Source organism: Rhodnius prolixus, unplaced genomic scaffold, assembly GCF_049639745.1.
Source record: "Rhodnius prolixus isolate KJV_2025 unplaced genomic scaffold, Rpr scaffold_1, whole genome shotgun sequence".
In the NCBI taxonomy this organism is placed as follows: domain Eukaryota; kingdom Metazoa; phylum Arthropoda; class Insecta; order Hemiptera; family Reduviidae; genus Rhodnius; species Rhodnius prolixus.
Genome location: NW_027411581.1, coordinates 17,024,817 through 17,046,505, shown reverse-complemented (window position 1 = coordinate 17,046,505; position 21,689 = coordinate 17,024,817). Strand labels below are relative to the sequence as shown.

The 21,689-nt window shown below is 30.8% G+C and overlaps 3 protein-coding genes and 3 non-coding genes across 8 annotated transcripts in view; all 6 read left to right on the top strand.

Moving 5' to 3' along the window:
- Positions 1-2,656, top strand: part of LOC141455933 (uncharacterized) — a 97,251-nt gene extending 94,595 nt beyond the window's left edge. For both annotated transcript variants that reach the window (XM_074131451.1, XM_074131443.1), the window contains one exon: positions 5-2,656. In XM_074131451.1, the coding sequence (XP_073987552.1) occupies positions 5-796 (792 nt within the window). In that variant the 3' untranslated portion in view covers positions 797-2,656. The remainder of the gene's footprint in view (positions 1-4) is intronic.
- A 4,544-nt stretch (positions 2,657-7,200) lies between these two features.
- Positions 7,201-11,442, top strand: LOC141455918 (large ribosomal subunit protein bL19m-like). Of its 2 annotated transcripts, none has more exons than XM_074131408.1 (6): positions 7,201-7,362; positions 7,459-7,683; positions 7,832-7,966; positions 9,305-9,492; positions 10,695-10,855; positions 11,287-11,442. In XM_074131408.1, the coding sequence occupies exons 1-6, from the start codon at positions 7,305-7,307 to the stop codon at positions 11,414-11,416; spliced, it is 897 nt and encodes a 298-aa protein (XP_073987509.1). In that variant the 5' UTR covers positions 7,201-7,304; the 3' UTR covers positions 11,417-11,442. The 2 variants fall into 2 exon arrangements, with proteins under 2 accessions (XP_073987509.1, XP_073987519.1); XM_074131418.1 differs by having other exon boundaries at positions 7,459-7,687; positions 7,836-7,966.
- Positions 11,443-12,925: 1,483 nt separating this feature from the next.
- RpL13A (ribosomal protein L13A) lies at positions 12,926-21,592 on the top strand. Its single transcript, XM_074131431.1, has 5 exons — positions 12,926-13,078; positions 13,454-13,584; positions 15,252-15,361; positions 20,515-20,783; positions 21,471-21,592. Exons 1-5 carry the CDS (start codon positions 13,058-13,060, stop codon positions 21,552-21,554), a joined length of 615 nt encoding a protein of 204 aa, XP_073987532.1. The 5' UTR covers positions 12,926-13,057; the 3' UTR covers positions 21,555-21,592.
- Positions 16,510-16,591, top strand: LOC141446375 (small nucleolar RNA SNORD34). The gene has a single exon (XR_012453671.1). It is a non-coding gene; the product is annotated as a small nucleolar RNA SNORD34 (small nucleolar RNA).
- Positions 17,932-18,010, top strand: LOC141446378 (small nucleolar RNA SNORD34). The gene has a single exon (XR_012453674.1). It is a non-coding gene; the product is annotated as a small nucleolar RNA SNORD34 (small nucleolar RNA).
- On the top strand, positions 18,902-18,983 carry LOC141446377 (small nucleolar RNA SNORD34). The gene has a single exon (XR_012453673.1). It is a non-coding gene; the product is annotated as a small nucleolar RNA SNORD34 (small nucleolar RNA).
- Positions 21,593-21,689: the final 97 nt, after the last annotated feature.

Genomic DNA, 21,689 nt, shown 5'->3' with positions numbered 1-21,689 from the left:
ACAGGAAGAGCATGTAGCCAGGGTAAATCAAGAGAGGAACGAACAATTGAGAAGATTATCTACACAGCTGATATTATTCGAGGCACGATTATGTCGCAAACAGCGGGACATAAGTGTTCTATTATGTCAGAGAGAAAGTGTAATTGCCAAACAGCAAAAGTTGATTAAACAATTAAATTTGAGGCTAAGTGAAGCGGGTGTAGAGACATGTGCAAATGAAGAAACTAATTTGGATTCCTTAAATGATAGTGATAGTGCGGTGATCATGGAAGACGATGATGGAGGCGGTTCTGTAGTTCCACCTTCCAATCACAACGGAGCTGTCACAGTTATTCGTAGTGTGTCTGACGCTTTAGAGGCTCCTATCTGCAACAAATATTCTATTCTGAGACGAAGTAATTGCTTACTTAGACGTCCCGAGGTATTAGAAACTGTTTACAGCGTGGAAGAAGATGGTGAAGGTGATGGAACCAACCCTATTACTCCAACTTCACAAGAAGAAAATAAATGTGTTCCTTCTACATCTGTTCCTCCCACAAAACCTACTGAATATCGGAGAGCTCCTCGACTAGGAGAGCTAACAGGATCATTCGAGCGACTTGATCCGCAGCCACAAGTCACTACGTACAATAGAGTAATGAGCAATCACAGATCCGTCACTAAGCCCAAGGATGTTAAGTACAAGAGGATTAACAAAGCGAAATCTAAATCTTTAGAAGAGCTTAGAGGAAGGCTGAAGAATTGGGTAGAAAAGGGTAACAAAATAGCCATCTCCCTAGACCACTCGTTTGCTTAGTTTATAAATGTTTTTCATATAAAGGTACCATTGTTCAAATTTAATAATAATTAAAGAAGCTGGAAGTCTATCATGCTTATATTGGAAAATTAATTTTACAATTCTATCGAACTTTACTTATTCAATGGATAAAATGTTCAATACATGATTATTTAGAGAACTACAAATTCGAAAAATCAAAGGCGGAGGTGTTAATTATAAATTAATATAGTACACTTAGGATCAAGAAATAGAACGGAAATGGCCGAGTGCAGCCAAGGCTGCCTTAGATTTTCTCGTCATAAGAGCTCCCACAGGTAAATGGGAACTAAATTACCAACTGTTAAAACATATTTTATGTAAATAATCTCTACCCATTCTGATTTTCATTTTTTTTTTTTGCTACCTTGAATTAGACTGAGTGTTGACCAATGATTAATTGGTCGGGGTATTTTGGGGAATATTGTGGATTTGGTTTAGTACACATCTCTTCAAAGCCGTTGTAATTACTTTTTTCTAATTACCGTTCAATTGTATAAAAAGGGAATATAAGTGTTAGTTTTCTTCTTCTTATGATAACATTCGATTGAGGACTTTTGAGCTTTTTAGCAAATCCCTTTGAAATGTTCCTCTCTTCAAGACATTGAAGAAAATGTGAAATTATCTATTTTAAATTCTAAAGATAAAATAATATTTATATTACAAATACACTCGGATGTTCTTTGGTCCGCCTGGTAGAACCATATGAATGAGGTTCGGCTAGTGAAAAAGTCGACTGAACTCTAAGACAATTTACAACTAAAGAATTTTTCTCAAGTTTCAGTTTATGATTAACAACTTTTTTAGCGGTTTTGATCCAAAAATGCAGCCCAAGCTGCGTAAGGTCCGAGAAATATTTATGTAGTAAAAATATTTCAAATTCATGAAACAATTAACCATCATCTAATATATGTATATTCTTGATTAAATTAGTTGATCATCCAAGTTGATGTTTTATTAGGGACATCATTTGCTTAAGTGGGTTGGGTCGCGACCTGTGAATGAAAAATTGGTCACACCTGTTTTAGGTATCGGCGAACGTCAACTCACCGTTTACCATTCCGATCAAGCGATAACCGTATGTGTAATTATTAAAATGTTAGCTTTACTGTTGAAAATACTTATTACTTAACCAATTTTTAATTTTGTATATATTACAAATTGCAAATACTGTAAAATTAAATGTAATGTAATGGTTGAATTAAGTGATAAATTCTTTCACAAAAAGTAATATTCTTCAGTAGAAAATGCCATGAATGTCCTCATAATAATTAATTTGACGAAATAAGAATTTAATCAAAATATTATAAGCTATCAGTGTAGTAGGAAGTATCTTCTATTGTTTTCAGGTATCCAAAGATATTGAAGTTCCTCACTTCTTAATTAAAATATAAAAAATATGAGTATAAATTACTGTCCTATGGAAATGCCTTCATCCCCAGGAAATTTCATTTTCTTCACAAAACTATTATGTTACAGTTGTTTTCTGAAATGATTTTTTTTAATGCATATATTTTTCTTTTGGATCTAGAAAGATAATGAAATTCTCAAATTAATATTATTTTGTAACAAAAACATATATGTTACATAGATATATTAATAGGTGTGCTCTTAAAAAGATATTTAACCAGTTTCGAATGCGAAGTAATAAAAAGTAATTAATATAATGTAACAATAACATATTTGTATTTGTTTTAAGATTTAGTCCTAAAAACAGAGTTAAACAAAACTAAAAATTTATTATAAAAGGAAAAAACATAGAGTAAAAACAGAGAAAATATTAGTAAAGTACTGAAAAAAAAAATAATTACATAAAATGGAATGTAAAATAAATAAAAGATTGTGTTAAGTATATATATATATATATATATATATATATATATATATATATAATTAAAAATTTACAGAAAAGTCTGTGGTATACATTGAAAATAAAAATAAATAATAATATTCACAAAATTATAGTTAATATAATAATTTTTCCTTGATAAATACAAAGGTTATTAAATTTAAAAATATGTTGTCTATTTGGAAAAATAACTCACTACTCCTCAGCATTCTGAGAAATTGAATTTACGCATTAATGTAAAAATAAAAATATATTATGAAAAAGAAAGATTTTTTCAAATTGGTACCAAAGAATATAATCTTTGTTCGGAAACATGAAACATCCATTTTATGTAGGCAGTATTTAATTCCACATCTTCAACACTAACTGATTCTTCTCTGTGTAGAGTAAAATCAGTTTCAGATACTGTCAAGAAGAACCGTGGATCTCATCTGTATACAAAGGGGCCCCATATTCCTATTCACAAACACTCAGCACTTTCGGAGCAATAGTTTGCCATCCCGTGGGCGATTTGTTTTTTCTTAATAGTAACAGCTTTTGAATTTTATGAGCCAGATTTAACATAGCATTTTTAATCCGCTGATTCATAACTATAGTCCTCCTCAAGTCTTCAGAAGCATCCTACTGTTTTTTCTCCATTGTATCAATCTTTTAAGTTTGTTCTTAATGTCACGCTATCCGTACGTTAAATGGCTGTAGGTATGAAAATGTGCCAATAATTAAGGCGCTTCCACATCTCAGCAATTGGCGACCAATCTTTTTTTCAATACCAGCCTCTAGACATTTTTTCTCGTTATGAAACCGGACTGTGAGCAGTAAGAAAATAACTGAGAGTAGTTAGGATTTGAACCATGGATCTTCGCGAAGGAGTTCAGAGAACTAAACAATTAGGCAATCCCTTCCCCAGAAAGCAATTAGTATTTACTTAAAAAAATAGAAAATAGATTTACAATATTCATACATGTCTCATCCTTAAAAGTGCGAATATTCTTCAATATTACATGGATTTTATAAAATAGGTCATACATGGCCAATACATGTTTTACAAATATTTAAACCTAGCAATGAAATTAAATCTTATGACATATGTCATCATGGAACCGAAGATTCTTCGGCGAAGAACAGTAAACTTACCAAATACTGATAAATCTAGTTATTGGATATTTCGGTTTCCTTAAAAAATGTTATATTCTTTTTTTAAAGAATTATTAGTAAGGAAGTATTTATATCTAATGTAACAAATTATTTTTTAGGGATAAATTTATTCTTTACTGAAAAAATTAAGAATCGACTACATTATTTTGCAGACAATTACAAAATTTTGTTTAAACACTTTATTCTGTGGTATACATATATATAAATGTAAAAGATTTATGTAAAATAATATGCAATTATCAATTTATTTTTAAGATTTTCTTTTTTTTATAATTTAAAATTCGGTTTACATAAATATTACCTACATGGTCTTTTTTCAAACATTTTAAAAAATGCCTGCATCAACATTTGTTTTGTAACTTTAATATGATGGGTTCTGTTAATGATAAAAGTAATTAATTAATTAATAGGTTTGAAAACAAATTGTATGTTATGTTAACATATTGCCACTCTCAAAATCAAATATATATTTAATGAATGAAGTTGTGAACAAGCTTAAATAACACTTTTCCTCAACTGTACTTCAACATTTTCGTTTCCCTGAGTAACTAAGCAACCTTCAGATAATTTATTTCAGTTTATAATAAATAATACTACGACTCATTCACTTGATGTTGATGTTAAAGTCCCAAGTGAAATCCGTTGAGCGTATAAAAAATAAATTTTGTTGATCGCTAAAGATAAGGATTGAACAAAAGGATGTGGATATTATTTGCTTTAAGTACGCAATCAGTTTCAGTACGCAATGACTTCCACCTCTTCTTTTTTTAGCGCGATTTGAGATGACGATATGGCAGTATCTCACTGCGTAGTAGATGCCAATGGAGCCTACACAATAAGTAAAACAACATTTTGACAATTAATATTGTAGTAATAATAAGAAAAATAAATAGAGGGAAGGATTAGCTATGCAGGTAGCGTATTGGATTCCCACGCGGAGGTCCCGGGTTCGAATCCAGCTGCTGACCCTTAGCTTTTCTCTTCCTAGTAGCTTCTTTCAGCTCACTGTCCCGTGATGGACAGTGTTGTCTGTAATGAGAGAACACTGTCCGGAGGCCGGCAGTGCACTGAAAATAGCTCCGGGCGCCAATAACCTTAGATGTTGACGCGCCTTAAATCATTAAAGAATAAAAAATAAATAAATAAATAAATAAATAATTAATAATTAAAATTCTAATAAAACATAAATATTAAGCGTAATGAAAAAAGTAATAGACAGAAACAGTTTTATTTATAAGTTCAAAATAAGATATATCCCCTCGATCATAGTTAATAATTTAGAAAATAATCGTAAAGAAGAGTTCGCAAGCCTAAACCCTATTGAATACATGGAACATTTGAAGTCATTTTTGAAAAATAGGCTGAAGGTGCACCGAATGTGATAAAGATTTAGAAAAACCTAAAAGAGAAAGTAATTCTTAACCGCATATATTGGTAAGAAGAAAGTTAAAAAGAATTATTACATATTACTATTAATTGGATTTCCTTCAGTAGGATAATTTGGTTTGATGCAATTGACATGCTCAGTTTTTTAATAAATCAAAGAAAAAAGTTAAAACAGTATAAACTTATTAAATTTATTTCAGATGATTTCCAGAGAGTTCCAGAACATTTTACTCTAAATTACTTTTTCATGGACTCAGATCAGAATTTTTGGGGTTAGAGAGAAAATTGCTTCTCCCAAAATACTGAAATATACATTACTGCAATTTTATTATATTTGATGTCAGATGTATACTAGATTATGTATTATACAAATTTTATACATTATTGTGCAATACCCCACCAAGGTTATTAGCAATCGCAAAAATTAGTAGATGTTTATAAAATTTAAGTTGAAGCCTAATATTATAATAAAACAGGTAAGAAATAATTATGAAAAAATATTGTTTGGCAGAAACATAATACAATAGTTGCCGGTTAATACATACATATTGACAGTTATTTTATTAATTAGTTATTTCAAATAGCTGGAGAAAACTTTATACCCTGGGAAGATATAGCCTTTGCTAATTATTATAGGAACTTACCTTAAAGATTAAAAATAATTGTCCTTTAAATATTTTAAAATTTATTGACTGAATAAACGACTCCTTGGACAGATCTATCGGTTTTATGCTCGTCAATTTTATGACTTTTATACTTATTTGCTTATCTGGATTTGATTCACTTATGCACTTTTAAATAAAAGTTTTTCATTTCTTTGGAGACATCTCTTGTGATAGTCTTTTTCACAAATTCTAGTAATCATATCAGAGAATATTTGCGTCCGAATTCTTTCAGAACAGAATTTGAAACTATTGCTCCTGTCACGCCATTTACATTTTGAATGTTAGTTTTGATAATGATGTGAATGGTAAAATATTGCTGTAGTATCCACTAAATATTGCACCTCACAATCCATCCTTATCTGGTGTTGGAAGCCATTTCACCTAACTTGCAACGAAAGTGCTGTTATAATTAGTTTAAACATTTCAACTATTTAGACTTGCCTATTTCTTTCTACCATTTTCTACTTATTAGAGGTTGATACACCAATTGCAAGAAAACGGAAAGAGATAGATAGTCTAAGGTTTTCCTAAACGTTGTTTTGACGTTTGAAATCTTCCTTCGATCAATCGTCAGCCAGTTAAACTCATTTCTGGATCTTTCACCTGGGAATTCATTCACTATCCATGTAGCTAGCCTTTCCTTGAAGAAAGGAGAGCCCTTCCTTTAAAAAAATACATAACATACATAAATCTATTCTGTAAAATGGATTTCCGATGGAACGATGTTGATCAAAACCTCATTATGGTCTCCCTGTTGGCACCTAAGCTGAATATAAAATTTGAACTTTCTGCAATTTTTCCTTTTTGACTTAAAGTGGATTCTAAAACACACATCGAGAGAGAGAGAGTTAGTGAGAGAGAGCAAGAGGAGGGTGTGAGGGAAACTGCAAGGGAGCGAGGGGTAATGTGTAAAAAAACACTTTTTCGGACTCGGGGGACCTCAGAACATATCTTACCGAAGAAAACTTGAAATCACAACGATTACTATACCTTTTCTTACTTATTAAGTAAATGGATTTCATACTATGTTATAACTCTTATGTGAGCAATAAAAAAATAAAAAATAAAATTAAAAAATGAGAGAATTATAAAATTATGCTGTGCACTATTTTATATAAATTTTAGTTAAGGAATTGTAGTGTAGACCTTCATAAAATAATTTCCTAAGGTTTTCCTAAAGAGACATCTCTTGTGATAGTCTTTTTCACAAATTCTAGTAATCATATCAGAGAATATTTGCGTCCGAATTCTTTCAGAACAGAATTTGAAACTATTGCTCCTGTCACGCCATTTACATTTTGAATGTTAGTATAAACTCAATAGGTTATGAAGTGAACACTGAAGAGGTTACAATCGGTCAGTTTTAAGAATGTACTGTAACCCTGTGTGGTACCGTTTCTGTTGTTGACCTGGGTGTGCTATTAGCTGTAAGAAAATGCTAAAGTCAATTTTGAGAGGGCTTTCTTATAGTAAAAGAGTAAATTGTGTTATCAGTAAGTAGTTAAAAACTAAATTAAACCATTTTATTATTTAATAATGTGAGAGGGTAATGTTAACACATTTCTGTTTGTTAATTTTTAAATATCTAGCTATTCGCAACAGTTCTGTTTCCTCCAGCAAGGAACTTGCTATGCATGGAACGTCCGAGACGGATTCTAATTCTCTGCAACAAACTACCCTAGAACGCAGATTTATCTATCCCGAATTTTTACCTGATCCTAAAATGGAATGGCGTAATCCAATTAGAGAAAAGTTGGAGAGGATGGACATGTTAAAGAGAAGGTCTAGAATCGATATTCCTGAATTTTACGTAGGCAAGTTTTCACCAAACATCTTTTTTTATGTAGTATTTTAAAATTTATTTACTATTTCAAAGTTAGCCGGTCAACAGTTTTACAATATTTTAGAGAAATAATATATTTCTGTTAATAATTTTTTTTATAAGATTTTATAAATTTTCAGGTAGTATAATGTCAGTTACTTCTTCAAATTCTCATTCTTCGTCAAAAACAAATACATTTGTGGGCATTTGCATTCAACGAAGAGGTTGTGGTCTCAGAGCTAACTTTGTTCTTAGAAATGTGGTCGATAATCTAGGTAAATCGAATGCACAATAATTTAATAATTTATTTCTTTACTTTACTCTTTTTTTTATTTATAATGTGTTATGTGTGAATAATATAATTTTTTCCCTTTTTTTTTATGGTTCTTAACACATCTAATCAAACACTGATAACAAATAAGTTTTGAAAAATTATGATTATTTTAAAAAACCCAATCGAAAAAGGGATTTAGTGCTCTTTTTATAAAGCGGTTTGTGTACATAAAAATTCAGTTTTAAATTTGTAGAGCGATTATCATTGACTATTTTTTCTTTCTCCCGTAAAATTTATGCCATTTTCCAAAAAATTAACATCAACACGTTAACAAGTTCCCATCACCTTCCCACAATCATCTTTTCATTTCCCGTCGTATGTCAATCTCGTATATCTGCTTTCTTGATTTTCCTTTCTTCCTTCGTTTTTGGGGTCCGTATCTAATAATCTTATCAAAGTCCCTTAGGATATTTTCTGTTTTATCTGATTATTAATAATGCTTTGTTGCTGCACGGGTTGAATTTCGTCTAAAAATGCAAAGGCTAACAATTTTCAGGTCCATATTGTTTGTTGAATGAACTTTACATCCATGGAGAAAAGCGCTCAGGTTCTCCTATTTTTTGACAACCATTTTTTTTGTTCCACAGTTATGAATTAAACATTCTAGTCATTTTTTGTCTCAGGTTGTTTTCATCTCCATATCTTCTTAGGTTCTTCTTTTAAGAGTATTTTAACGTTGGTTCAACGATATATATTTCGTGTTTTCATTCTGATTATTAAATAAGCTTCAGTGAGTTTCAGCATCGGGCAGAAAATATCTACTTCATCTGATGCCGGCGTTTCTGCTGTTTACTCGTACACAGCATATTACTTCTTTAAGTGGCTCCCACATAACCTCATTTCTTCTTCTTCCCAACGCAAATTTCATATAAAAATTGAAAATATTAAGGAGAGAGGCATCTTTGTTTGAGGTCTTGTTATATACTTTTTTGGGAACTTAGGTGTAAGATAATTTCCCAATTTTTATACGGGCCTGGACAGCTTTGTATCAACTCTTTAGTAATCACTTATCCTGCTTGATTTAAGGCTTAATTTTTTTGACTTCCCATATGACACAATGTTTTAGGCATTATGTAGGCTCTTGAATTGGAACTCTATTGCAAGTTACTTAGTTCTTCTTTTTTATGGATATATAATAAATAATATGATATAAAAAAAAGTAACTACCGCTGGACACGAACTGGAATTCTCCCAATACACTTTTATAAAACGAAAACACACCTATTTGTATATATTTTTCAAGAAAGTAGATGTACTATCATGTATTATTAATCTTTAGGTACTGAGATTTGTTACCAAATGTATGATCCTACAATTGTAAAAATTGAGGTCTTAAGACTTGAAAAACGATTGGACAATGAACTTTTATACTTAAGGGATGCTTTACCAGAATATAGCACGTTTCCCTTTGAGATGGAGCCTGAAATATTACCTGAGGGCGTTCCTGTGCCTGTAAATCCAATCAAGGTATTTCAAATTATGAATTCTTCATAATCATTAAGAATCATAAATAATCATTAGTTATTTTTTCACTTTATGGCCTATTAAAATAAGAATAATAACAATTACGTTAAGCTGTAACGAGAGAACGAACCCTATCCGGAAACCGGCTGGGCCGCTAAAAAAGCTCCGGGCACCAATAAGCTTAGATATTGACTCACCTTAAATAAAAAATAAACATGTTAAGGACTGTTAAAATTTTTAGATAAATATCTTCATTTTTCTGCATCAACTTTGAGGTCATTTGCGGTTTCGCAATATAGTCTGTTACTTTCTTATTGGGGAAAGTATTTTTCTTATAAATTATACATTATTAAAAACAAAGTCGTTCGCGGGGGTAGAGTAGATTTTCTCGTGAGCACTATTTTAGTACGATAAAGCTTTGAGAAATGCGTTCTAATATTTTATAAATTCATTGAATTTGATGTACTTTGTTTTTATCATCCCTAAATATTTAAATGTTTAGACATACCAGATTTTTTTAATATTCTTTAGAACTTACAAAAAGATCCTGTATGTAATTAATGGAATTTCTATCTCTTTCAAAAGTAAGGGAAACCAATTTTTTCTGGCGAGCATTATGTAAGGCACTATCTAGGTAAGATGTAAGGAGGCGGATAGCAAACATATTTCGTTAGCAGTTTCCTATAATGATTCATTAAACTAACAAAGACGAAACATGTTTTGTAACACATCTTTGAGGTTCATCTTTCCCATCGTTAACCGATCACTTTGCTAGAGGGGGGATGGCGCCTCTCTTAAATTTTATATCTCTTAACAATTTCTTGAATGTAGCCCTTTTGATCTTAGATGAGGTCAGCTTCATCTTTGGAAATGAAGAATAATAGTCTTCTTTTCATCATTAAATCTATACTTATGAGTCTTGCTTAGAGTCAGTTTCTTAAGAAAGTTTATCGTTATAACCGAAAAGAAATTACTTGCGAAATGCAGGCTATATTGGCTACATGCTGCCGCTTATGACTTCCTAGAAGAGTGTAACCAATATTATCTTACATCCCCCACATTTCCAAGTTCTTTTTGGTAGGCGTTTTTTTTTTTTAAATTTCTTACTAAACCTTCCTTCAAGTTAAACTCTGTTTTTTTGGTATTTTTTAGAATCAAAAAACTTTATATTAACTGAGATAGTTATTATTTTACGATTTTTAAAGGTTATCTTGAAGCCTCGGCCATGGGTTGGTCGGTGGGAGAGAGGTAACTTCCAAGGGATTGATCAGGAACATATGATGTCACTTATTTCTGATAAGATGAAATGGCAAATACCACAACATGAGAAACCTTGGGAAAAATACGACTTAATGAAACAGTATAGGTACAAAGTATTGTTTAGTTTATTTTGTGTATGAAATTATTTTTTATGCTATTTTGTGCCTCTATTTTCTCAGTATTGTTTACTGTTACTTTTTGCTGTTCTTTTGCTTCCTTATTTACTTATCGTTGTACTAGTAGTGCAGCAATACTCGATTAGGTCATTAGTGTTTTTTTTCTTTTTTTAAAAAGAGAATTCTGTCATATATACATGGAAATGACATTATAAAGATTTCTGAAGTTGCAAGATAAAACTCCAAATAAATTAAAACTAGAACTCATTGGGGGACTTGAATAAAAAATCTTACATTTTTTTTTATCACATAAAATTTGACTCTTGTCAATGAAAAAAACTTTAAAAAGTTAAAATTGAAATCCTTTTCTCCACTCAAATTCTCGAAAGTGGTTACCTAATCTTCTTCTTTTTTTATGTAGGAGTACTATTCCAGAAGAAGAACAAAAAGAAATATTTGCAGAAGTTTATTCAGAATTGCATCAATTGGAAATAACAAGAAAGAAAATGAAACGAAAACGATCTTTTGTGAAACCGAAAAAAATGGTTTAAATAAAGAGAAAGGTCTTTTTAATTTACTGATTGTGCAGATTAATATTTAGAATAACTGAATTTTCCCAATGTTGCTTGACAGATTCTGTCAAGTTCGAACTTCTTCTGTGTATTTGTTTGTTATCAGAAAGTAATTATTTTTTTAAAAAAACTTTCTCATTGAGAGGGAACAAAAGTCTAGAATTTCTGTGAGCGAATTTTGATAAAAAATATTTAATAAAGATGTTTTGAACATAGAAAATTATTCAGTACATTGTATGGGATATTGTAGTGGTTGTGAACGTGCACTTATTCAGTTCGAGTACCGAGTTAGTTATTTTTTATTTAGCAGAAAAATGTTAATACGAATATTTGTGATGTAAAAATTAGGTGACTACTATTCTTTACTCACATACTTTAGTTTTCTGGATAAAAATTGTTATATCCGATACTTCAAACAAGTTTCTTTGGTACTGATTGATTTCTGATTTTCCTTTATGATCAGAATTTTATTCATTGAGTGCTTAAGAGATTTTCATCGAGATAAACTTCGAAACGTAAATATCTCACAAATTGGAAAAAGTATATATATTTTAAATTTAGACATGAATAAAAACGAAATAAAGACATTGTAATAATCTACTAATTATTCCTAATTTGATTGATCACTAGATTAATCCTTATATATTATTCTTTTCTGTATTCCTAAGATGGTTCTTTTATATATATAGTTCGCATTTTAATGGAAAAAGTGGAATTTAATTCAAAATCAAAAATGTCTAGAAATCCGTTTTGTCTGAGCCATTCGTTTTCGCCTCGTTTGTGCACCAGTTCGCTCAACTTTGGCATTTTTGGGCTAATTAAGACAGGATCATTAGTCATTATTCTTATTATTCGTAGCTACTAAATTGATTTTTTTTATATTGCCATAAATAAGTAGCAGAGGACATTAAAAGTATACACAATTTATATTGGATTTTAAAGATTACAATAAATACAAAAAAGTCTGTCTGAAAGCCGTTTGTAGGAGTTATAGGCAGTGTTTAAGACCATCAGATTGGTAGTGCCGATATTGTAAGTTAATATAATGCATACAGAGTAATATAGAAATAACATAAGTCTACGCTTAAAAGAAAGTAATCTTAAAAATAATGATTACACATATAAAAAATAGTTCACTAGAAGTTAAAATAGAACACTATGTGAAGAAAAAGTATGGGGGAAATTATTAATAAATGAGGTAAGCAGATTTGAAGATCAACTAAGTCGTCGGAAGGACAGAATAATCTTCCACCACCTTAACATGCGTTCAACAATCTTCGTAGTTAAATCTTTGAGAATTGTAAGAGAAAGTTGTGTGAGGGCTCCTCCAGATTTTTAGTTGTGAAAATAAATTTATTTTGTAATCATTCTTCCTTTCCATGTATCTGTAAGACTAAAGAATTTTGGGTAATAAATAGAAATCTAATCATTTAAAAAAACAAATAATTTTCTAATAAATAACAAAAAATTTAACTACTATAATTATTGCATTACATAAAATTATGTTGGCCACATTGCGTACATAAATGCACCTTGTAGTCGCCATTGTACCTCCTTATTGGTATGTACTGTTAGGGTTGTGAGTGCCACTGGTATATATGGTACGGCGAGTTAGTTAAAATGACTGGATTTAGTGACAAGGTGAGCTAATTTACTATTGAATTTTTTTTTTTACTATGGTTTAAGATAACTTTTTCTGTTTGTTTTGTAATGCTGGCTTTTCCAACAAAAATTATAATTTGAACCACGTGGTGTAAGTTGTTTTCTAACCGTGTAGGATTAATTTGATGCTTGTACTGGTTTAATTATTATAATTGTACCCACCAGTTCAATATTAAGTACATGTTTATGAGATAGTTAAACTGAATCTCTGTTATTATTATTTAATTTATACAGAACTGATGTCAAACTTTATACTACTACCCTATCAGTCTTATGTAGACTCCTTTGAGATATTCATACTGAATCTCTGCTAGTATAAATTGATTCATAACTATCATTGCCTTTCCATTTTAGCCTATTTTAATTGATGGGAAAGGACACTTACTTGGGAGGTTAGCTTCTATTGTTGCTAAGGCGGCCCTCAATGGTAACAGAGTTGTAGTTGTAAGGACAGAACAAATAAATATTTCTGGAAACTTTTTCAGGTTAGTCTTTCTATTACCTTTTAAAGATGATTTTCTTGATGTAATTATTTTTTAATTTCAGTATCAGAAGAAAGTTTTAGAGATGTTGGACATTGGAGCGATTGTTGCAAAAACATTTAAGGGCAATTACTTTTATTTACTTAAGGCGTCCCTTTATTCGCGTGATTTCCCATTATGCAAACATCACATTACTAAAGCGTTACGAATATTTTACAGATAGATGATTTTTGAATTTTCCTGGATGACCCTTATTTTTTTAACCTCAAGAAAGTAGGTTTCTTTAACATATAAGTACGCAATACAAACATTTCATTATAAGTCGTAAATAGAGAGGGTTATCTCCATTAAGAGGAATTTGTGAAGTGAAGGAAACATTTATGTACGTACGTGCACATGTAAATGACCTAGTATATTTACTGCAATATTAGGAGATACTTGTAAGGACGTAGCAACTTCAAAATTATGTTAGATGCCCTCGCATCTGGTAGTAAGGCTATTAGTGCGACTGTTTTTTTTTTTATATTCTAAAATCGAATAAAAGTAAGAAAGGACTCCGGAGTTCGGAAATTGTATTTGAAAAAAAGGCAGTTTCGTCCAAGAAAGTTAGAATTTTATAACCTTACAAATTAACTCAAAAGTCATACCGTTATTGCAGAGAATAGATTTCCAGTCTCAGTAGATTTCTAAAATATAGAGCAGAATGATATACACCCAACCTTTTTTTTTTTTACTCGATTTTGAAATAACATGGTTCACCAATAAGAAAAAATAACTTATTTACGCGAATTTTTTGTTCTAGCACGAATCCCCCCCAAAATGTAATTCTAATTTTGACAGTGTGATTAGAGGTCTGTCGGTTTATGCCCACACATGTATTAGTGACTTGGACTTGTTAACATCACATGACTTCATGGTTTTACTTTGTATTCGAGGAATACCCGAATTTCATTATCACTTTTTTCTTTATCTCAACTTCTTTATCACTTCTTTCTTCAACTTGAACCCAGCAGCATTTCGGTATTAAGTGCTAAAGTGTTCAGTACATCACAAATACTGACATATCTACTGATTGCATTTTTGATCCAGTTCGTAATAAACGTGCACGCTTGTTATCAAGTAGCGATAAACAGTTGCGAAATTGATTTTTATTCCTAATTTCAGTTTAAATTTTTATATGTACTTATGGACAGAATTTTCACTGTACACTAATTTTAATTTTTTTTTTGTAATAAAAATGATTTTTTTTTTTATAAATATGTGATATGGATTGCATTATTACTTTTTTTGCTCTGTTTCTTGGAAAAACATTTAGAGTTTTTCATCTTAAACGATTTTTTAAAGTTGTGGAACATATCCCCAAATTTACCTTGTGTCGCATGTATTTTTTTACACGGTTATCTAAGGAACCTATCTACCGTGTAAAAAGAGAGTTGGATGTATACACATCATATAAATATTCCTTCAATGTATAGACCGTGTGAACAGTTGAATGAAATTCTTAACAATTCAGTTTTTATTAATGTTTTTAATTTTTTTTTTTTTTTTAAATTGACATCAATTTAAATGACCTAAGATCCAGAATTTATTGAAAATTTATTTATTTTTTTACTTGAGACATCTTTCTTTTAAGCATTTACTGTATTCTAAAATGTTTTTAATATTTTCAGGAGTAAACTGAAATATTTGTCGTTTTTGAGAAAAAGATGTAATGTCAATCCTGCCAGGGGTCCTTTTCATTTTCGTGCACCAAGCAAAATTTTACACCGCACTATTAGAGGTTGGTAAAATTATATTCGTAAGAAGTGATTAGTGAAAATATTTGTGCGCTAATATCTACTTTCTTTTTTTACTGAATTGTTATGCTGCAAGTTAGATAAGCTGTGGTTTCTTTCATTTTTATTCTCGTTCTATTCCTTAAAATAGAAAGTTTACTTCAGTTCGAGAATTGAGAATTCTAACTGAAACTTACCTCTTTTATTTGAGTATTTATGAAATATTTCTGTGAAATTATTTCGGAGTTGATGCTTGACTCTTTAAAGTTTCGACGTTTAAGTAATTGGGAAAACACACCAGATCGAATAGCGATTTACAGGATACGTTTCCCAGTTTTCTTTGATATCTCGTACTTCTCAAACATAATTTAGTAGGCAATTTTATGTGTGAATGAATTACTTCATCATTTTCTTGGAAGATGGGAAGGCAGTTAGGAGAGCAACACATTTAAAACAATCACCTCAATGCGACAACAATTCGAATTTCAATGCGAATTTCAAAGTCTCTGCCTTAATGCTAGTAATTACCCATATCGCTTCACAAAAAAATTCAAAGGCCTTTTTAAAAGGATACCTCGAAGCTCACTTATTACGACAAAGATTTATTCAGATATTTAAACATTAATTGATGTTAGATATTCACTAAGATCTTTTTGCAAAGATAAAACTCGATATATTACCTTATTTATGTTACACTTTTGTTGAACCTATGTAGAGGAAATGAACATTGAAATGTGCTAAACTGTGCATTTGAATAAATAAAATTTCATTAACTGCTCTTAAGAACATTCCTGGCAAACCAACCAACCAGTTTTATATTAGGTGCACCGTAACTGCCCTAATTATTCATAACTACGTTGTAGACATAAACTGTACGACCTTTGTTTTGTTATTTGAATTTGTTGCAAATCTAAGACTGTAGGTGGAATATATAGAAATGTAACGCTGCATTAGTATTATTTGGTTATACATATGTTATTCATTATTTCTACATTAGGCTATCTTTCATAAACCTAAGTGGGAAAACAACTTACAAAGAGATAAACTGTTCCAAATTCTGTACCAACTATTTATAATAATTTTAACATTATTAGAAAAGGTCCTTCATTAATTGAAGTATTTTCATTTTTTAAGTATTTATTGAAGTATTCAAGAGGGCAAATGATGAATTAAAAAAAATCTTACCTACATTATTTGAATATTATGAAAAATCAAATATAAATTCTGATGTCCTTATCTTGAATTTCGAAATATATGAATAAGTATGCAAAAACTTATCTTTGGGCCAAATCTTTGAAGAATGTAGTATAATTTTGGTAACTACTTCAGTTTTGACCCAATTGTAGCCTCATATTTCCATCTTTTTATGCTATGCCGAGGAACTTTATTCTTTATAAAATGCTTGTGCTTCTTTATTTGAAATGTCGACAAATTTCGAAGGTTCTTTGGGGGAATTTCGAGGCTTCTGCGTTGCAAAGCAGTTTCCTAGTTTGCAATTCGCAATTTTTGATAATACGCATGTCTTTATTATGTAGTAATTTTTACTTAGTCTCTACCTCAACTATCTTGCTATGTAGAGATATGTTCTATTCTGTATGTTCGGAGGTGTGGGAATTGGCCCACAAACCTCTAGCGTAATAGTGTGATTGCCTCTTTTAGGCCTTTACACTTGCCCTGAGCACCTTCAGAGTTTTGTAGGTAGTTGAACTCCTCCTACATCTTGAGATGATCAAATGGCCTGGCACAATCTTGTTGGTATGCTGTTGATCGTCTAGATTAGTGGTTCCCAAACTTTTTTGACCCTTGGACCCCTTTTTATAGTCAAAACTTGCCCACGGACCCCCAAGTGAAAAAGTTACATAAATGCATAGTCTAAAAATTACAAATTTATAAAAGCATTTTGTTGAAGAATTTTATTGAAATTATAACTTTTGTTTAAAATAAATTTTAAAAAAATTAATAATTTGGATGAACGTGATGATATGTTATGAGTGTATTTATATCCGGCTCAATGATTGTGAGTAGCAACCGCAAATCCCACAAGTAATCTTTGGTTCAGGTCTGCATGAAGAGCCGTTAAGTGTTCTACAGTGAGCAAGCAAATCTTCATCTCTATTTTGCAATTTCGAAAGATTTGGAAACTGAGAACGTTCTCCTCTTCCCAAGTTTTGTTTTTACAGAAAACGTTTTGCAACAAACACAGCTATTACGCTTTTAATTTGATTAAATTTAATTGGTCACCTTGTTAGTTTCTAATTTCCATAATAATAAAAATGGATCACAGTTTTATTATTTTATATTGAACCTTGCGCGGACCCCCTGACGTTGTTCAGGGACCCCTAAATCAATTTTAATTTTCCACGGACCCCCTGAACGATACCGGGGATCCCTGGGGGTCCGTAGGGACCACTTTGGGAACCACTGGTTTAGATACATCCTTACGCAGAGGCAACACGAGTTGGCGATCAACTTCACTCCATCAGTGATTTTTTAAGGGCTTTCAAAACAATCTTACATTTATTAAAATACATTATTTTGTTCTTAAATTTAAGTTACAAAACGTTAAATATCCAAGAGAACAAATGATGAATAAAAAAAGTCTTACCTACATTATTTGAATATTATGAAAAATGCAAAATAAATTCTGATGTTCTAATCTGGATTTTTAAAGGATTGATAAAAGAGTACGGATGATATAAAAAGTTATTTTAGTGTCAATTCTTTTGTTCTACACCAATACCTCGCTTTGCGTCGTTTCGTTTTGCGTTTTTTCGAAGTTGCGTCGCTGCTTAATTAGTACTAATTTTCACTCTGCGTCATTAGATTTTCGAAGTTGCGTTGTTTTGGGTTCGATTGAAATTTTCATTTTTTTCTAAAAGATGGTAACACTTTTGTTTCTAATTGCGCCATGCCATCAAAACTCGGGGATTCCCTTTCTATCTAAAAATCAACGCAATTTGCAGTTTTATTTTCACTTTGTTTTGCTAATTTTAGTCGGGTTCTACAAGGAAATTTATTTTACGTTGAAAAAAAAAAGCTGTTCAGCAAACATTGGACCAATTCTTTGTGAAAGAAAGCCGACTAACGACAACAGCCACTATGGACTCATCAGACAGTGATTAATTTTAATTTTGTTTTTCATAAATTAATTTTGTTTTGTTTTTTGTATGTATGTAATAAAATTTTATATTATTTTTGCTTTTTAAATGTTTACTTTGTTCAATTTTCTTTTTAAAAAGTAGTATTTTCGTAACCCTGGAACCTATCTTCGATCTTTACATGGTTTGCTATAGAAAATCTTAATACACTTTGCGTCGTTTCAATTTGCGTCGTGTTTTTTTGGAACGTAACCACGACGCAAAGTGAGGTATTAGTGTATCTTTTTTCTTATGTGAATTTTGATGAAACTGATTCATTAGACTATATTTAAGCAGAAAAAGTAGAAAGAAAGCAAAACATTTTTTTTGTGCTTAAAAAAGGGTCCTGCGGAGTGAAAACAAACAACATATATATAACAATTAAAGAAACAAGGATACGATATCCGAAAGGACAAGTGATGAATAAAGAACTTCTTACCTACATTATTTGAGTTTGATGAAAATAAAATAGATAAGAGCTGATGTCCTTTGCTCAGTGTATGTATCAGAGACCCTTCAGATTTTAGAAGCATTTCTCTCCTCAGTAATAATTCCCAATAATTGAGGAGCAAAAACGGTTTACTAGGATATTCTGGTTTTATTTACAGAGATCAGTTGCAGATACTTGAAGAATAACTTCATTTTTGGGTGGTTTGTTGTCTTAAAAGTGCATTCGACACGGTCAGCCACACCTTGTTTAAGTAAAATTTTCCTTCCGTTTTAGTTAGGTTTTCGATGGCAGCAACATTTGCTCAATCAATTCAATCCAGATACTTTATTTTTTGTTTACCAGAATGTCCTCTTATTATGCCAGTGAGACATTTCTTTCCACATACATTTTTTTGTTATGTTTGTGTACAGAACGTTGTGAAAAAAATTACATCACTTGTACTGACTAGCCTAATGTATATATTTGTTAAATGAGCCCTAAATATTCTAATTTGTACTTTTAAATATGTATTTTTATTTGATTATTCTTTATCTTTTACCTTCCATTTTTTCTCTTTTTCCCTCTTTTTTAATAATAAGGGGTGTTGTTTTCATTTTTTCATGAAAAATCTACTTTCTGATTATTTGGTTGAAGGCTTCGTTTATTTTTAATTATTTATTTTACCTGTATAGGCTCAAGTTTTATTGTATCTCTGTAAATTAAGGTCCTTATAAAAACTTGTGTACAACTTAAATCAATAACAAAAACAGAGTTTTATTAATTGACTGAAGAAATTTGAATTTGTTGTCTTAAAATTAGATTTCCATTTCGTTCATTATTCTTACAAAATTAATAGATAAGTATTATAAATAATAATTTTTCTTAATGTCCAAACATCAAACAACTTGATAGAACAGCCAACTAGATACGTTTAAAAAATAGCAAGTAAATTAGGAGCGATCGGGGAAAAAATCTTAACTTATTCTAAGGTCTAGAATGCTTGCTCATGAGCTCAAATGAGATCTCTCCAATTGCGCGGACACCGATTTTTTTTTTTTTACCGAACACTTTAGAATTTCGTGACCATTATAATATCGACATTAAAGTAATATTTTTTTCGAAAAACAAAAATTTTGTTGGGGATTGATACACAAATCCAAGAATCCTCCAGAATATTTATACTACGCTACCGAAGGAGTAGGTTATCTGTAAGAACAAACACATTTTCCTTAATGTTTTCTATACGTTTAACTGTGATTACCTCTTGTATGAAAAGTTAATTCCTAAACTTGAAATATTAAAAAAAAGAAGAGTTTTGGTGAACGAAGTGAATTTTTTTAAATAAATTTATTTATCTTTCTGGCATCTTTTTACTGTATTGAACGAATTTAAAATATAAAATTTGTAAAAGACATATTAAAAAAAATATTCCCGTTTCCGTATTTGGTTCATTCACCTAAAATATATAATTCTTTTATTTATTTTTTACTGTGTCGGAATTATTTAAGTTCTACTGATTTATTAATACAATTTTTTTTCCCCCAGCATTTATTTTGAAGAAAATTCTAATATTGATGAATGTTTTGCTCAGGAATGGTGCCACATAAAATTGAGCGTGGAAAAGCAGCGTTGAGAAGAATCAAGCTTTTTGAAGGCTGTCCTCCACCTTACGATAAACGTAAGCGCATGGTAGTTCCCAGTGCTATGAGAGTTCTGTGTTTAAAACCAGGAAGGGCTTACTGCCATTTGGGACGATTGTCTCATGAAGTTGGTTGGAAGTATAAGGATGTGGTTAGAGCATTGGAGACAAAGAGGAAGGTTAGGGCAGTTTTCGATATACGCAAGAGGACTGCTTTGAAGGTCAGTATATTTTCGGTTGTATAATTTTGTTTTATATTTCATTTCAGACTGAAACTATGTCTAACTCTCCTTTATATTCATCCATTCGCTTGAATTATTTTTTACTGTTTCGTATTAATGTAAGACTCCAGAGTCACAATGCTCGAATGCAAGAACGTCACAAACCAATATTCTTTTACCAAGACGTTTTTATGTATATATGTACACACAAAGTTTCGTTAAAGTTAAGTCCTTCAAATTCTCTTATATTTTCCAAATTTCAAGTATGTAACGTAATGATAGATCGTTTTCAACACTCACTCATTTTCCCATCAATGGAAATATTTTAAGCCAAAAACTACACTTTGCTGGATGAAGAATTTTAATTCCCTTGCAAAGGTGTACCTCTTTACAAGATATTAGTTCAAACTCTGGTTTGGAATTCTTGGATAAAATAAATTGCCTCTGTAAACAATAATCGAAGGGAAGTTTCCGTTGTCTCCGAGTAGGACAAATAACACCCTTTAGACAATTACTCTGGCGAAAAAACCATACTATCGGTTTTGTAATATTACTTGTGACTAAGTACATCTGGAAAGAATTAGCCTTTTTGCCAATACTTATTGTTTTTAGAATTATCAACGAGTACAAGACAATTTCTTTTTGAATTATGATTAATGTTATAATAATTCATAAATTCTATTTCAGAAACTGACGAAGAAAGCAGGAGAAATGGTAACCAAATCTTCAGCTCCATATACAGCTGTCATAAATTCTTACGGTTATCGATAAATTCTTTTTGAATAAAAGTTTTATTCAGTGATGTTTTATATTTCATTTTTCTTTTGTTTTCCTTTTCTGAAAAAAAAAATGTTCAATTCGTAGTAAAATTTTTATAAATTTATCCCATCAAGTCGAAATAAAATT

Excerpts from the sequence above, each read along its gene's own strand:
- LOC141455918 (XM_074131408.1), top strand. The coding sequence starts at position 7,305 with ATGCTAAAGTCAATTTTGAGAGGGCTTTCTTATAGTAAAAGAGTAAAT. Across the intron at positions 7,363-7,458 it reads AAGAGTAAATTGTGTTATCA|CTATTCGCAACAGTTCTGTT; the intron begins GTAAGTAGTTAA and ends TTAAATATCTAG. Across the intron at positions 7,684-7,831 it reads TATTCCTGAATTTTACGTAG|GTAGTATAATGTCAGTTACT; the intron begins GCAAGTTTTCAC and ends ATAAATTTTCAG.
- RpL13A (XM_074131431.1), top strand. The coding sequence starts at position 13,058 with ATGACTGGATTTAGTGACAAG. Across the intron at positions 13,079-13,453 it reads TGACTGGATTTAGTGACAAG|CCTATTTTAATTGATGGGAA; the intron begins GTGAGCTAATTT and ends TTTCCATTTTAG. Across the intron at positions 15,362-20,514 it reads TTTACACCGCACTATTAGAG|GAATGGTGCCACATAAAATT; the intron begins GTTGGTAAAATT and ends TGTTTTGCTCAG.